This window comes from Temnothorax curvispinosus, unplaced genomic scaffold (assembly GCF_003070985.1).
Source record: "Temnothorax curvispinosus isolate PA1 unplaced genomic scaffold, ASM307098v1 QBEX01004768.1, whole genome shotgun sequence".
In the NCBI taxonomy this organism is placed as follows: domain Eukaryota; kingdom Metazoa; phylum Arthropoda; class Insecta; order Hymenoptera; family Formicidae; genus Temnothorax; species Temnothorax curvispinosus.
The window spans coordinates 364,109-382,384 of record NW_020214548.1 but is presented as its reverse complement, the minus strand read 5'-3'; the positions used below and the strand labels follow the sequence as shown (position 1 = coordinate 382,384).

The window sequence follows — 18,276 nt, the reverse complement described above, 5'->3', positions numbered from 1 at the left end:
AATTGATTGACAATGCAATTACTTACTAATTATAAAAAATAAAAACCTATTATTTATATTATATTAGGGGTATTCAAATAAGTTAAAGTTTAACGGTTTGACAGGTTATGTCGGGTTAAAGTCGAGTAAAAAGTTAATTAATTAACTTTGGGCGCGCTACTCTTTAAGGTTATGCAAAATACATAAGTGACTCATTAACCTATCACATTAATCTTTGGTTTAAAAGTTTAAAAATTAACTTTTTACCCGACTTTAACCCAACATAACCTGTCAAACCGTTAAACTCTAACTTATTTGAATACCGGCCCCTATTATCGGTTTAGTAGATTAAGGAGAAATTGATAATGCAATCACTTGCTAATTACCAAAAGTAAAAAATCTAATATTAAAGTTCATATATTATCGGTAGTAGTACAGTAATTTCTCATCGAGGATATAATTCCGAAAAGGTCCACTCTCCGATTTTCATGAAATTCGGTGAAATAATCACAAACACTGCCAAATGAACATATCTAAAAGGTTTTTTTGGCGCAATTGAAAATTAACCGAGATAATACTAAAATAATAAACGTGAATCATATAACAATAGATAGACCTCGTATTGCCCTGTAAACAGGAGATGGGGCGGGCTGGACTCACTTCGCGTGGAAAGTTGAAAACCTGAAAAGTTATTAACGAAAAAGTTCAAGAAATATAATAGTTTGTGTCAGTGCTAAGGGAAGTAATTTGCTGATATGTGTGTATAGACAGTACACATGTAGGTGGGGGAGGGGCTACCGTCCCTCCTCCGCAAGCAAGGGTAGGTGGGAATGAACCTTGGTTCGCGTGGGAAGTTGAAAACTCGAACCGTATTATAATGATAGACCTCGTTTCGCCTTGTAAGTAGATGAAGTGGAGTGAACCTCACTTCGCGTGAATGGTTCTCTGGATAGCATTGTACGATTTTCAACTTTCCGCACGAACTGAGATCCACTCCCACCCACGCATGCTGTTACTTGTTAACGGTTATTGTTTAGAGAAAAATATAGAGATTATCGAAACTGCATCCCCTATACTTCATAATTACCCTTAAAGTATGTACAATTATATCATTTTAACGTTATCACAATTAATCTTTAACTGCGCCAAAAAATCTTTTAGATATGTTTATTTGTATTTGGGATTATTTCACCGAATTTTGTAAAATTCGGAGGGTGGATCTTTTCGGAATTACAGCCCTCATCGATCCCAATCTATAATCCCTGCATCAAGTAAAATATCTATGTGCGTCAAACATTACACATCACCCTACTATGATTATTGTCGCCTGAATTAAGAGCAAACTTTTAATATCAAAGAGTGCGTATATTAATCTCTGTCCTTCCAATTATAGCTCTGCATCAGCTATCCGAATAAGAATAAAATCTCAAGTCGTAGGTGTTTTTTGTCGAAGACCGATCGGAGATACCGCGTGAATTTACCCAGGCAACATTCTCGCTCGTAATGGTCGCTCGGCGGACGATAGTAATCGCGAGATAGAGTTTTGAATGTCAAGAGAGATAAAGCCGGCAAGAAAAACGGCTTGCGTAACTACGGACAAAATCAAGCTAGGGGCTAGGGAAGGAAGTTTGCGTACATGTCGCATGTACGCGCCGCGTTTTTATAATTCATAGCTTCGTACAGCGGCTGCGTATATAGCGACACGTGTGTGCATGTAACGTTGACATTATGGAAATAATGCGATGCTTGGAAAAGGGAGCACAGGACGTTCGCCGCGGAGCGCCGTATCAAAACGGCACGGCGTGCGTGCGCGTGATTGTAGAATTTAAACGACCTAAATATATACTCGGGAATATATTCCCGCCGCATGCGAGATTGCCGCTAAATCGCACACTAACCGTGTACCGAGAAAAGACATTCTAACTTGGGCGATGCAACATGTTGCCGAAAAGAAACGAAAAGTTGTCATGAGAGCGATACCGCGGCAGATACCGCGGCAGATACCGCGGCGGATACCACGTGCCTGCGATATACAAAGTGTTCTAAGTACAAAAAATTAAAGGGGATATTTCATGGCGTATTTTAGGAAGAAAAGGTCCTATAAACACATATGCCCTAAATTGCTTTGTTTTCAAAATGCAAAATTACTTATACGCACGCCCCTGGTGGATCTAAAAATGTTTCATCAGTACTGGAAAATGGTTCTTAATACTACACATGTACGCATATCAAATTTGAATAAAATATTTTTAAACATTTTCCAGATTTTCGAAATTTTTATTACTTTTTTTTTCATATTTTTGACACTTTGTATTTTGAAAACAAAGCAGTTTAGAGCATAGGTATATTTATAGGACCTTTTCTTCCTAAAATAAGCTCCGGAATATCTTTTTTCATTTTTTGCACTTACAAGTAACATTATTCAATTGTCACACGCCGATTTTTTTGAAACTGTGCACACATGTAGAACTTCGAAAAATATTTGTGACTTGTTTTTTTTTATTTTTGCTCATAAACGCGTTTTAAGAGTAGAAATTACCCTCGATATATTGACCTTCTCAACCCTATATACGTTATGTCGAATGGTTTTTACACCAGAATACTATCTCTAGGAGTTTTCAGGGTCTTCTGGTCTTTTTTTTTTACGAAAAATCGACCAGCAACGTGCATGGCCTAAAGAGTTGTTATATATACATAGAATTGAGAAGCTCAATATTTCGAGAGTGGTTTCTACTCTTAAGACGCTTTATGAGCAAAAAAACACGACACAAATATTTTTCGAAGTTCTACATGCGTACACAGTTTCATAAAGATCGGTGTGTGACACTTGGATAGTGTTACTTGTTAGAAAACACAAAATACCCTGTATACATCAAGCTCCGACATATTTTGATAAGAACGAAAAATATGTCTCTGTAATATTACATTATTTTTATGCTTATGAAATATATTTTTTCCAAACGGAGAAAAAGATACTCGTATTATATTTTTATAAATTCTTGAAACTAACATGAGACTAATTTTTAATTAAAGTAGGTAGGTATTATTAGATCTGTATTTCTGTAAAAAATTTCGTTGTGCTTTATTAACAAAGCGGCTGTGAAATTAATAAATTAATAAAGTAATGTAATGAGCGGCGTGAAATATGCGCAAAAGCACGACATATGCGCGTAAAATAATTTCCAGAATAGAGAGATTTATGAATGCAAAAAGCCTTTCGATTACATATTGCGATATCGCGATCCATTTGATTATTGCTTCTTTTATAATCATCTTAACTGAATCGAGATGATTATATCGGCGAGCTATTGTAAGCTAATGCAAAAAATGAAACGTACAGAATGAATGACTATAAATGGCGAAATTCATTAATGGTCTTCTAGCATACATAGTAGGTGATATGGCATCCTGAAATTATGATCGATTTATGATGGAGCGAGCGAGATGAGACGCTGCAATGATGAAACAGGTATTGTAGTAACTATATTAACCTTCGCTATTGCCTATTGCAACTTTTAGGTCACATATCGATTGTGTTATTGTTTCATTTCATTCTTTCGTTCTTCTTCATTTATAACTCTGTATATAAAGTTACAATACAAAATCCAATTTCTGTTTTGTGTCTTCATGGAAGTATGGATTTATTAGCTATTTAATGTGTGTGTGTTTATATACCAAAAGCCTTTCCGAACATTCAGCAAATAATATAGACATGCAGTGGAAGATCGAGGAATTGATCCATTTAATGATTTCTGACAATTACGTTTATTAAGTAAATAAGAACATAAAATCTTTAGATTATTAAAACTATGTAAAATAATGAATAATATTATATTATAAATATTTCTTGACTTGGATTTTACCCTTAATATTCAAGGGTAAAATCCAAATCAAGAAATACTCATCATAAAGAATAAACTTTTTAAAATTGACATTTTTCTGACCTGAGCTCTAATTTCAATTTTCTATATATAAACTGATAGTTATACTTATCGATCCGTAGCATTTTTTAATGTAGGTATACAATTAATAATTGTCAAAATACTAAAATACTAATTTTATGTTATCGATAAAAATATAAATGATATAAGTAAGGTACAAGTGATGTAAAATTACTTTACTTGTAAAATATACTTTAATAATTCGATACTGTACCGGAAATGAGTTGTTATAATTAGAAATGGGATTAAGTTCAATATGTATTTAAAAATCCAAGTCAAATCCAATAACCCTCCGTGGTCACACCTATTTTTTCAAACAAGAAAGTCCCTTTGGGTCATTTTGACCTGAGACGAACTTTGATCGTTCGCCATTTGACCATTTATCCACCGATCGTGTTGAAAAAATTCTCGAATGCACTTGCGATATTGCTAAATTGATTGCTATAAAAAAAAGTGCCTCAGGAATTTTTAACATATGAAAAAAGTTCGCGAAAAATTTGTTTTTTTAACGGTCTCTAACCTATAGAGGATATTTCAAACTCTTGTAGATGGCGGACCAAGGTCCATTTTAAGCTAGGTATTTAGCTGATATTTAGATCCAAATAAAGTTGAGTCAAATTGATCCAGTGTGACCACGGAGGGATAATTAAGTTTCATTTTCTAGTTTTCTTTCCCTAATATCATAAGAAATACTATTTTATACATTGTACTTGCAAAGTAATTGATCCCGACTAGTTAGTTTTGAAGTTTAGAATGAGTATTAGCAAGATTCGAAATGTTACTTATAATTAGTAACTACTTATGTAAGTGAATGTAACTATTTATTAAGTGAACTTTTAAGAAGATTCTAGTGCAAAAAATAGAATCTTTTACATTACAAATATTATAGATTCATTATATAATATTATAGATTAGTTACATTATAGATTCGAACTCCAAGGATGAAGTTGTTAATTTAAAGAATGTATAAACGTGTAAAGATTTTAAGTAACTTTTACTCTACATTTTTAATTATCTTTTCATTATATTTAATTTTAACGATTGATAATCTAATATTTGTAATTATCAAAAAATAATATATTCAAATAATTATCGCTTTATACATACATTTTATACAAACGCTTATACAAACATCAAAGAAATGTTAAATTTCTAATAAAGTACTCATAAAAAGATTCGAATATATGTAACCTAGGTTCGAGTCCACTTGAAAATAATACTTTTGTTTTTCGTGGTACTCATAAAGAGCTCGAGCTCGAACTTATTTTGTCCAAGCTCGAGTCTACTTGAAAGTACTGTTTTTATTTTTTGACAATTAAAGGACCAAAACCAATGGTCGAATCGTCACGATGATTATTTGCCAATTATAGCCGGATGAAATAAATGTTTAATTATTTATAGAGAGTTCGAAACTAACCCAACAGATTCGAACCTAATTGTAAGATAAGATCCCGCACTGAGAAAAAAAAATTTATTAATCCCAAGAAATATTTAGTCCGATACGTTCAACTAAACATTTTAGTTAGTTAACTAAACATTAGTTGAATAAATTAATTCTTGATTAAAGAAACTAAATAAATTGTTGAAACAACTAATATTTGGTTAACTAACTAAAATATTTAGTTGAACGTATCGGACTAAATATTTTTTGGGATTAACAATTTTTTTTCTCAGTGCGTCGTTAGTTATAATCCATATCATAATAATCGCGCTATAATTCGTATTATGATACATTTGCTTCCTATGATGAATTTTTGCGATTTTAGTATAATGTAAATAAATAAATAAATTAAATTTTTCACAATTCAATTTAATATAATAACCATCGTGACCAACATTGAAATAAAAACGCACAATCCAATTTACTGATCTTTGCCGAGAAATTCCAGCGTTAAATTAAAAACCATGTAAATATAGTTTCGAGAAACTCGTCGAATCTTCTATTACCAAAAGGGATGTAATAAAATTAGGCCGGAATAGTTTTTCTACAGAATAGTATTTTAATTTATAACAAAAATGGTTTTTATGCCGGTTTTAAATTGTTACAATACTTTTATATCAACATATGAAATTATTAATTTCAGATTAAAGCACTGAATAATGATATGACTTTCAGTAATTTCATTATTTTCTCTATTGGTATAATGTAATTAAAATCAATACTGGTTCATGAATATAATATTTCGAAACTAGATACACACTTTCTCTCTCCCCCCTCCCTTCGTTTTTCTTTCATTATTTTTGAAATAAGCATTTTATATGACAAAAGGAAGTATGTATGGTTCATATCCTTTTGTTTACTAATCTTTTTTACAAGGAGCTTCTTTTAAATACGTTTCGATAAATATAAATAAGCTTTGATTAGATATGTTAATAAATATAATCTGATAATTAAAAGAAACGAGGGAGAAGCTTATTCAGTATATAGGTAAACTATTTAATTATATTCTCGGATAACTTTGTTGCCTCTCTTGACGGTCAATGGGTTAAACGTCCTGCGCACGTCGCGGCGTCGTGCACTCTTCTCGGAGACCGACACAAAGATCGCCGGCGATATCCTCGCCGATGCTAATCGCTTGACGATAGCGATGTAAAGAATACACGCAGCGCGACGCGGAGCGCTGTGAAAATCGAGAAGGTCGAACGACTGCAAACAGGAAGGGTCGTAAGCAGCGGAGTCATTTACATGCGAGGCACGGGTCAAGTGGTAATCGCCTACTGAAATTGTGATCGATAACCGGCCGGCCGACCGCGCGGGGGTTTGCATCGCGGATCGGAAGTCCGTCACGTCCTCCCGCAACGATGTATCGCCGCGTTTAAATTCCCCGGACCGTCATTATCGCTCGCTCGAGGGCGAGAGCGCACCTGACGCGAGCTATGGCCAGGTCGATGCGTTTACCCTGTGTATAAGTCGCGCCACCCGGCGATCTGCATTTCTAACAACTATATAGATCACTCCAAGTGGCAGCGGCAGCGAAACCGTCCATAGGACAAATTAAAGCGGAGATGCTGGTATCGATAGCATCTTCTTCGATATCAACTTCTTCAAATGATTTTAGTCATATCTTTATAACAATTGATATTAATGATATACAATATCGATAATTATGTCGAATTGGATAATTATGCATTTACTGTTATTAATATCGATACCTCTCAAATTTAAATCGGTTAATTGTAAAAATTTCGTAGCTCGCGTAAAACGCGCATAACAAAAAATTTCTAGTATTTGACCTGGAATTATATTTGCGCGCACGAATACTATGTTTAATTTGATTTACATGTCGACGAACGCGAACGTTAAATTGTGTTAACGTTGAACGAACGCGAGTTGTATTCTTGGCGGTGTAATGATGATGTTTAATGAAATTGCCAATACTACCGGCGCGCATATTGCAAAGTTTTGCAGAAACGTATGTGCGTAATTCTCGCAAAATCACAATAATTGTTGCAAGAACACGTGGAAGGCAATTGCATCAGTGAGCGCAGCCAAACGTAAAACTTCATAAAATTAGTAAATCTGTATGCATTGAATACATCCATCCATTACGAGAAATTTACGGGGATGTCTCGAACAATTTGCAATTTTAATTTTAATGACAGATTCTCTTCGACTTCGGAGTCGATTTTCCCTTCTGTCACTGAAATTGAGACTCGCGCAATTCACAAAATATCCATTTCACGATCTCCCGGACTCGTGAAGGACTTTGTGGAAAGCTGCGAAAACAGAGTAGGTTTAACGCAAATTTGCAACGCGAATAAAAATCATTATTATTCAGCGTTTACTTGAACAATATTTTCCAAACAAAATTGCCGTACGACGTTACAATTACATTTTTGTTTGCGCGAATGCAACCAAAATACCTACGAAAATACTATAAAACGAACATGCTCTCTTGGTGCAATAATTGAAATGCACTACACGTACGCAAACGTACATGTCGACGAGAACTGTACATGCATCCCTATGATGGAGATTTATTGTATTATACCTACAAGTGCTCGTAAAACCGTTTTAGAAATTTGCGAGCAAAAAACGCTTGTGGCGTGATAATAAATTACAAGAGAACGAGGAGAGTGTCGGGGGGGAACAGGACATCCGTTCATCTAAAATCATGATGCAGCTATAGAGCAATTTGCGTTCTACGATCGACACGAATTTATTCTTCGGATCGGGACGCGAATCTCCGGCAAACGGGAACGTTTATCGTTTTTCTATTATCTCATCCGTATACAATCGTAATAGATACTTTTGAGAGATACCACATATAATAGAATATTATTGGCGAAACAGCATAAAGAAGGGTGTCTGTCCAAGTCGTTGAATTATAAGCAGGGTATCGTCTTCATGCTGCAAATGGCAAATGCGAATTTCTTAGAGAGTCTACCTCGCCTTGCGCTTACAAGATAATATTACATTACACTTAACTGCATGTAACATGCATAAGGTCTACGTATTATGGTTTAACCGTTCCGAGCAGTTAGTTCAGTCTGTTTTGAATATTGCATTTCTATTGTTAGAAGATCAAATATTATGTGTTTCGAATGTTCCCCTAGTCATAATTGCTATGAGCGTGTTAAATCTCTTCTGAAAATAGCAAAAATTGAATAATATTGAAATAGCTAACAAAGATACGTTGAAATATGGTAAAATTAATTTTAGTTCTCTTTGTAACAGTCTACGTTATAGGATAGATTGATGATTATTTTGTGCCGATGATATGCACGCTTTTAGCGTCGGACGCTGAAATATCGAAGAATAAACAAGAACTGAAAATCGGTGCGTGCAACGACTCCATAAATTTACTTCACCTTGAGGAAGGCTGCTGATGACTGGGATCTAATAGCGACGTTTCTATATTGTCCTTCGTTGTGCTCTCGAGACTGCTCTGCCTCCTCGAGTCCTGATCCTCGGACTTGTCATCCTGATTTGGTTTCAGGAAGGATTCTCGGTCACCCTCGGTGCTCTCGTCCTTGAAGTCTCTTCGCGGGTCCTGTTGGCGATTCGTTGACGCGAGAGGTAAGTTATCTGCACTGCGAACCTTACGACACAATTTGGACGTAGACCCGTGGCGTCGCAGAAATTCCTGAAAGCACAAGACGTGGGACGTATTCAGAGCAAACCACGTTTAGGATAATGTTTCTAAAGTTTTCTTTTTTTTTTTTTTATAGAAGAATTAAATTTTTCATGGACACTGTTTTACGTTGTGCGTCATTTAGTGTAATACATTACGAGTGTAATGTGATAGAGCATAAGACAGTGACGAGTAAGTAGAACGCGGGAGAAGAGTATAACGTTTGAATTGAGCAGTATAACGTTTCCTTGAACGAAATATGTTTATCACGGTGTTGTAAAATGTGTGCTGTGCTTCTCCTCCTTCGTGCACGATATACACTAACTTCGATCTTCGAAATACAGATTAAAAACCTCGAACGGCAACACGATATTCGTTCTGGTGTGTGTACTTTTTGCGGGATAATCGATTTTACGTCAACAACGCAACGAAGCAAATTCGGACTGATCATCCGTGAATCCTGGAGGACGTACCGAATCGCAGGAATGATAGAACGCAGCGATATACAATATAATGCGAGAAGCACTCCGCGATATTAATTTATACATTTGTCTTGAATTTGTAATTTGTCAGAAATTGGGAACGATTGGTTATACGGATATTTTAGACATTCTGTCAATTCCGCGTGCTGTAGCAAAGAACAATACGCTGAATGCAGCAAATCGCGTGTGTAATATCGACCTTGAAGAACACCAAGCAGAATTATGTATTATTAACGGTAGAACTGTGCTAGTACTGTGCCAATTGCGAGAGTCAATTGTCGTTAGTAGTATTATGCCAATCGCGAGGGCGGTGTATCGCAATATAATGTGAATATTACATGTAATATATAGAAAATATATTTGTATATAAAATTTACAAAGTGTGTACGACAAATAGTACGTATTATAGACATCTAGTGCCGTCTTGGAATGAGAGAAACGCGATTTGAAAATGTAATACACTCATCGTTCATGCAGCGAAAATGAATTTGTCCATTTCCTTACAAGTAATCCACGAACATATCGATCATCTGGTGCACTACACTTCGCCACAGACTACCTTGAACTTTGACGTTTGAGGTATCTCTTTCGCACGAACTCTTTTGTGTTCATTATTTATTGAAATAAACTGTCGCACTGAGGGATATGGTTATTCCCTTTGACTTGGTTGCGTTACGTTAACAATATATGCCGAAACGCGCGATCTGAAACTATAACAATCGTGTAACAATCGTGCAAAGTGGGAGGGGTAGCGTTGACGGGCAATTCAACGAAACGCGGGGAAAAAGTTTCAATTTTTGAAGGCTAATTTGTCGTCGGTGATCGCGATTAATGGTCTAGGAGCTGTCGTTGCGATATACCTAATAATAATAAATTATCGGATAATCGCGCAAATTTTGTCTTGTGAAAGAAAACACAGACTGTAAGAATTAATGAATTCTTGCTTCTCCTTTGCCTTATTGGATTTAATGACTACTTTTCTTTCGTGTAACTGGAACAGACTCGCATACGAAAGTTTGCAACGCAGCCGCTATCTACCTCGCAGGCTGGTATAACTTGATCTTTAATTTCCACAAGAACAAGAGACGCGACACGCTGCTCGGTGATTCTACACCTAATATGGTGTTATTAAAATTTAATGTTAGCCGATAATAAAAGAGAAAGAAAGAGAAAGATAAGTTAACCAGCCCATTAGCTATTTCATATTCCTTAGAAATAATTCGCAGGTCTTTTCTCGCCATTTAAATTAAATTAAGTATCATTAACACTCTCACTGCCACGTGTATCATTTACACAGTACATTTAGAACCTAACCACGCAGGCCAAGTGTATCGTAAATGATACACCGAGTATCAGGAGTAATCAGGTCAAAAGCTATAAAAAAAAAAAAAAAAATGGAAAAGCATAAATACTGTAAAAATCGGCAATAAAATAGGGTAACTCGGGGGAATATGCCAGTGTGGGGAATATGCCACTCGTTATGTTTAACAAAGCAACGGCTAAAAACGCTCTTGTAAATACCATGAAAGTGTTCATAGTTCTATATCTGATGTTTTGCTCAAGTTTTGTTTATTTCCTGGCAGTATTATAGTTTTTATTTTAATATTGAAATTTAATAACATATTTTTTACACGTTTTAAAACACATGTTTTGAACAATAATGCCTTGAATGTATACAAGGAAGACTAAAAAAGAAAAAAATGTAGTTAAAAAAAGTGTAGCTGACAGTTATAAAATTTACAAAGTTTTAAGATTTCAAGGTTTATAAGATTTTAAAATTGGTAAGGTTTAAGGTTTTAAAGTTTTTAAGATTTATTTTTTATTTTAATTTTAATTGTTGCAATCCAATATTACAATAATTTTAATATTACAATTTAATTTTAAAATTTTATTTTTTATGTTAAAAACTATTTGTACTGTTTTTATGAATAAAGTAACTTTTGAAGTTAAATTACTACATGTTTGTATGTAGTATATTATTTTATATACCTATACTATGTGGCATATTACCCATATGGTTGGGTACTATGCCATTTTGTAACACTTTTTTGTATTTCTTTCTTTTTAATAGTATAAGCAATCAAAATATTTTATTAAAATCATGTAAAAATGACAGATAAAAGAAGGAAAAAGGAGACCAGTATGCAAAGATACTTCAAAGAGAAAGAAAAATATAAAAAAATCAAATTCTTGTTAAGTGTGGCATATTCCCCCGAGTTAACCTGTAGCAACTGGTCAAAAAACAGCCTTGGCCCGAAGATGTAATTGTTTTTTATTCCGTTTGGCAGTGAAAGTGTTAAATATCTGAGTGGAAACTAAATTTTAGAAAACTATGTATCTTCCCAGGCAGTACGCATGTCCAAATCTCCAAAATTGGGACATGGTACTGTCTGGGTCGTTATTACCGTATCTTGTTTTTAATAACGGTCTCAAATATGCATTGACATATGTATCGAATCGCCCGTATGTCGTGTTAGATTACGAATCAGCTCGAGAGTTTCAGGATACGCGCGTATCCAAATGTTACAGAATTACTTTACCTCTCAATCTCGCGAGTGTCGATCGAGGCATAGATTCAAAAAGAGTTACACGTCATTGTAAAGACTCGCGCAGCGTATAATAGTTAAGGCTAAACGCTATCCTTGGAACTCGTCCGCTAATTTCACTGATTTCTGATTTCAATCATCTCGATTGCTATAATCGGAAACTGGCCGCATGGGCCGGTCATGGTTACGCTGTGGCGCGGCGCCGCGGCCGGCCGTTACGCGACGCGAGCTTTGCGTTCGCGGAGGGGGCGGGAGGTTGGGAAAGGTCGCAGCGAAATCGCGCCGGCAGATCGATCGGCGGGTTCGAGGACGTGGCTGTCCACCTCACATAATCCATCGATTTCTCTACGTGGATTTTTCCCGGCGCGATTACTTACCTGCGATAGGAAGCCGGCCACGTCGATGGCACTGTTGACGCGCGGCCTCGAGGTTCTCGGCCAGCCTAAAGCTCCCCCGCTGTCTAAGGAGTCCACGTGATGGCTCGACCAGTGCAGATGCTGGAAATTTCAGTCGTTTCTGATCACGTTATCGGCAGGAGTGAGGGGGGAGGGAAGAAGGGGAGAAAGCGCGATCGACGGCGGTGATAATTGCAGTCGAGCATAATTGCAGTCGAGCGCGGCCTCTCGAGAAGCGTGACGTTTAATGCACGTGGGATCTACGTGATAAGAAAAGTTGAGAGGCCGACGGGGGCGAGCGAATGAGGGTGCCGTGTTGTGAACAAAATTGCAGAGACGAGAGTGAACTACAGGATGCGCCGGAGGTCCCACGCGATTCCTCTTGCTCGTAAATCTCTCGGTGAATTGCCAGTTAGAGTTCATGGATTAGATAGAAGAATGGTTAGTTCTTCTTCACAACAATTTCTTTACCTTAACTAAATATCTTCGAATGAAACATCGAATTCCTTCAATTTGCTCCAGAAAGGAAGATGCATTAGATTGAATTTTGCTCATTTATAATCTGAAGCTTGATTTTTTGAAATATTCAACGTTAAATTTCAAAAGAAACGTATCGATATCGACAGAAAAACATTGAGCTAAAAAATTGCTCGTTTTCAAAGTCAAAGAGGTAATCTTCAATTTAAAGTTTGCCATATGTCAAATTCATTTTAACATTAATTTCTGATGTCTTTTGAGAAGTAAAAGTAAAAAACTGTATAATTTTTTAGGCGTGTTAAAGGAAGCGCGGTACTTCTGGGGCAACCAGCATAACGACGTGATGATGATTACAACATAAAAATGTCGCGCTTTTTGTCCAGGGAAAAGAAACGCGATTCACCGCAGTATAATGACAGAATAGGTCTCCTCGTAATGTAGCACCTTCATCCCACTGCCCCTTTCTTATTTATGTTGACGTCTCTCAAACAACTGGGACGTTTCTAGATTTTGCAATCTACGTTGCTATGCTGTCGTCATCTATCTCGATTGATTTAGGGGGAAGAATTTAAACGCAATTTGGGGGATACGGTCTGCAAAACGCGCCTCTTCGATTCTTACCGACAAATATAGACATCGTATCTCACATCGCGGTCATGTCGTTTCCAGACTCAGGGGTTGATGCTCGGGATACGATGGAAATACTTACACGTCAAAGTTCATCGTATATTCGAGACGCTAATAGTAAACGCTAATCAAATTCGGAGGCGATTCGAGAATCGGCTCGGACGAAATGGTGATTTTCACAAAATCGATAACGGAGATATTAATCTTATCTCGTGGATATACGCTCATATATTTTTTACGTAAGACCGAGTAAGATAATTAAGGATTTCGGATAAGTGGCACGACATGAAGATTCCGCGATTTTCGTTAAAATGCGACTGATAGTTATTATAAAACTCTTCGAAAGAATATAACGAAGATTTATTTAACAGTTACTAAAACGGCGATTGCTGATTTTAATCGGCATATCGACGAATCTGTACCATTTATCCAATTTCTCACAAAATCCTTCTCAATTTAAAGCAATCTACGAAATTGTGTTTAAGCTCCTGGATGGTCAGCCGAGAACTCTGCGTTGACGGTGGCGACGTACCGTCGCGCGTCGCGGCAGAAATCAGAACTCTCTCCAATGGAGAATTCTGTCCTTTGTGACATGTTGACAACCTAATTTTGTTGTGCATACTATTTCTTTATTATTCGTTCTGTGCTTGTGCTCTAACGTTTAACGTATTCGTGAAAGTCGTAAAATTGGCCGAAAAGTAAGATTTGCATGCGGAAGGAACGTTTTCACCTCTTTTCGATAGTCGTTAAACGGCTGTTTTTCCTGTATGTTTAGGCTTCGTTTTATGGCTGTTTGTTTATTGTCGAGGGAAAAGGGTAATTTTCGGCCAATTTCGGAAGTGTTCTGAAACGATCTATAGTAATGTTTTATTGAAATGTCTTTTTATTTGAAAATGGCATGCACAACAAAATTGGGTGTTTTCCTCGCCTCGATAGTAAAAATCCAATATGGCCGCGGTGACCATCTAGGAGCCTTAAATCAATTGAATCATGTTTTATTCAAATATCATATTAGATTAATATCTTTTCCAATTAAAAATAAAACATGTTAAATTTAAAAAAAAATGTGAACTTTAAAAGGAATTTGTAGAAAAAAATATTCCGTGACCTCTGCTCTTTTCTTGCAGACCGTGTCAATCTCATTATTATGCCGGCTATTTTCACGTTCCTCATTCTCCATTAAAAATATTTTTGGAGCACGCTTTCGTCCGAATTTTCGCATCGCCAGTTTTACAGCGTAAATCGCGCTGTTGTATCGCGGTAGCAACAAAAAATTTTTTTCCATAAAAAAAAAAGAAGAAAAAAAAACCGTTCATCAGTTAGTGCGGTAAATATTTACCCTTACGACCCCCTCCCCAATAACTTTCTCTTTCACATATATTATAGAGGTCATCCTCCTGAGTAACCTTCAGAAGGTTTTAGCCGTCGTTCGTTGTTTATTAAAAAAGTTATAAACAAAAGAAATTTAAAAAATCTGATCTAATTTAATTCATTGTTCCGTATAAGGAACTTTTATACGATATATAGCTTTAATATAAATTCGTTCCTTAAAAAAAGACTTCTCACTATTACGATATGTTTACATATAAACCTTCATAAAGGTTATCATATTTGTACATTGTCAGGAAATGAAAATATTCAGTGTATCGAGAAACTCAAAACGATTAACATGTTGTTCCACAAATTTCTACATTTGACGTACGATCAGGATCAACTATTGGAATATTTTTTTTTAGCTTTAGCCGTAACTCGTTATTTATTAAAAAATTATTAACAAAAAGTTTGAGAAATAAACACTTTGTATTAGTGCTTAGGGAAGTAATTTGCTGATATGTGTGCATAAACATATCAGCAAATTACTTCGATAAGCACTAATACAAAGTGTTATATTTCGCAGTTATATTTGTTCACAACTTTTTAATAAACAATGAGCGACGGCTAAAACCTTCTGAAGGATTTACTCAGGAGGATGACCTCTATAATATATGCGGAGGAGAAAGTCATTAGAGGGGGGTTCGTATGGGTAAATATTTATCGCCAGTGCTTCTCTCCAACGTAGGTACATAATTTATTTTTCGATGCAAATTTTTCTGCGCTATACGACGCGCTGCTCCGGCTCTACTTGAAAGTATTTCGGGTAGACTAAGCGTCTTTGTGACTCGGTAATCGTGATGAAAAGCATTAATATGCACTGTGCAAGGCATCGTCTTAATCGGTAGTTATTTCTTTTAACCTGCCATTAGTGCGAGGAGGTACAACGTTCAAAGCTGATCTAACGGACGCCAGTTCATTCTTCGCGTACAAACTGACTCTTATTTCAAGTTTCAATGAAAGTGCCACATCGATCTCTGTCTTGGAAATAAGCGTAAAACGTAACCAAACGGTGAAAAATTCATTTTGCACTCATAACAGCAAGATAATTGCAAGTGAACACAATGTATAAACGATACAAATGGCACGAAATAATATCGCGAAGCTTGAGGCGAAAAACGACGGTTGAGCAGACGACATAAAGTAGCGGTGCTCTACCTCGTTGCACCAATAGCAGTGACTTTTCACCCGTAATAAATCGCTAATATAACAACTCAAGCGACTGGCATTATAAGCTCCTGTGCATAAAAGTCTTCAGTATTGTGCTTGAAAAGTGCCGTGTATATTTAAGAAAGTAATTGAGGTGGGACTATAAGTTTTTAAGCGACTTGAAGCGATTGAGAGGCGGTGATTTGCTTTCAAACCAAGCTGCTGGAAGTGTTTGTTGAATGAAAAGGGGAATTTTTGTTGGGAATAAATTGATCGGACGGAGATCCAGAACAAGACGGTGGTCCCTTTTCGTAGTGATGAGTAAAATCGGCGCGCTTTTTTCTGAGGATTCTAATTTTTAATCTTCATTTCAGATGTTACGGCGACACCCATTAGTTTGTACATACGCAATAATCCGGTGCATTATTGTCGTCTTTATAATCGTCGCGATAATATGAAAAAATGAACCGTGTTTGCATCTATATGCATTTATAAGCGAGACAATCTAAGGTAACTATATTCTTTAAAGTTACGCTTTCCTGAATTATTTACAGACTGCTAGGAAATATATCGACGGATTTCTGTGCTTTAGCGTAGTTTAAGTAGAAAACCCGTAAACTGTGCAGTATTAACTCGCAACTGCCGTAAACGACATTAACTCCATCATAGATGTTTCATAAAGTGTTTAAGAAAAATACGTTCTTTTCTCTTAAATACTTTTTCACCGCTTTTATAATTATCACGAGAAAAAAATAAATAAAATGATTTATAAATTAAATCGTTGACCTTGTCGTTGACGAAATTAATTAAAACGAGTAAAATAAAAAGTTGTCATGAGCATTCTAATATGTCAATATGACAAATAATTATGTTAATCATATTTAATCGTTAGCAGAGTTGAGAGTTAAACTTTCTTTTATGCTTATTATAAGAAGTTCGTGAAATGATAAGGCGATCGTCGTGTATCTATCTTGAGAGTTAAGCTCGTCGCGCGGGATTAAACCGCTTTTAACATGCCCCAGGAAATATTCATCGATAGCGCGGTGGAGCATATTTCATCGACAGCCTCGAGTCGTGCTTAGCTTCTGCCTCTCGCCGAACTCGCGAATCTGTGTGAATTGCACGGAGATTGACGCGCGAAATAGAACGCATTAAGAATTAAAGTCGAGCTGGAAGCATCGAGTCAATGGAACATGAATCTAAATCCATGGCCGCGTCCGCGCGCGGAAAAAAAGTTTTTATTTTAATGCCAGAATATATATGATCGTAAAAATTTTCCACCCTGCGCCGCCGCTTCTGTATTAACTCAGGAAGTAAACGTGGATCGTTTTTTCATGACACAAATGGTCGCGGAACGTTTTACAGTCTCGTTTATGAATCGTTAGTCTTGCGCATACAATGAGCGACGGAGTTATTTTGTTCGTTATCGTCGCCGGGAACGGAAAACAAATTTGTTTTCAGTCAGTTAGAGAAATTTTCAATTAGAGAATCAAAACCGGTTGATTATATTTTTATACGTTTTAAATTAGAGCGAGATGGCAAACGTTTTCTCGATTTACGGAGTTAGGATGTAAATTATGTTTGCGCAATTATTTCCGTATTAAGCGAGACGATTCATCTTTCGCATTTTGAATTAAATCTTTTTGAATCAACCGTTTTTCACCCAATTTTGAAAATTATACGCAATTATTATGCGCAAATTTAACTAAACTTTTAACATCGAGCAAGAAAAGTATAGAATAAAATGAATACTTTAATAAACAAATATCAACAAAAGAGTATCGCGTGCAATAAAAAGAAAATTACGTGTAGTGTTGTACGTATGGAATTACGCTGATTCCTCAAGAGAATAAAAATAACATTAAAATCTCTTTCAGTTTCATTATATACCTCTTCCCATTCCGACATGATTCCGTGTTGCATTATGACCTGAAAAAGCTTTCATTTACCTCTACGTATTCCGAGGTACGATGTTATAGGCACGCTACCGTACGATACGATACCGTACTAGGCGTCATATATGCTTTAACGTTAATTAAATATATTCTGCAGAGCATCTTCAACGCAAACACATCGTGCCTAAGCGGTATAGACGCGTCATAATTATTCATAGCGAAGAAATAGGCAGCGTTAAACATTACTCTACAGCTAGCATTTGATATGCGTCCTACTTATAGGTCTAAGGTTAACGGGGATTTCGGTTTCACGTTAAAGATTAATCTCGCAGCTTTAAG

The 18,276-nt window shown here is 36.1% G+C and overlaps 1 protein-coding gene across 17 annotated transcripts in view; it reads right to left on the bottom strand.

Annotated features, from left to right (window-relative positions):
* Window positions 1-18,276, bottom strand: part of LOC112453921 — a 133,779-nt gene that overhangs the window by 3,987 nt on the left and 111,516 nt on the right. For 14 of the 17 annotated variants that reach the window (XM_025014956.1, XM_025014954.1, XM_025014955.1 and 11 more), the window contains 2 exons: window positions 12,401-12,520; window positions 8,733-9,007 (listed from right to left, as the gene is read on the bottom strand). In XM_025014956.1, the coding sequence (XP_024870724.1) occupies window positions 8,733-9,007; window positions 12,401-12,520 (395 nt within the window). Of the gene's footprint in view, window positions 1-595; window positions 661-8,031; window positions 8,272-8,732; window positions 9,008-12,400; window positions 12,521-18,276 lie in introns of those variants that run through there. The other 3 variants (XM_025014968.1, XM_025014969.1, XM_025014967.1) reach the window with 3 other exon arrangements.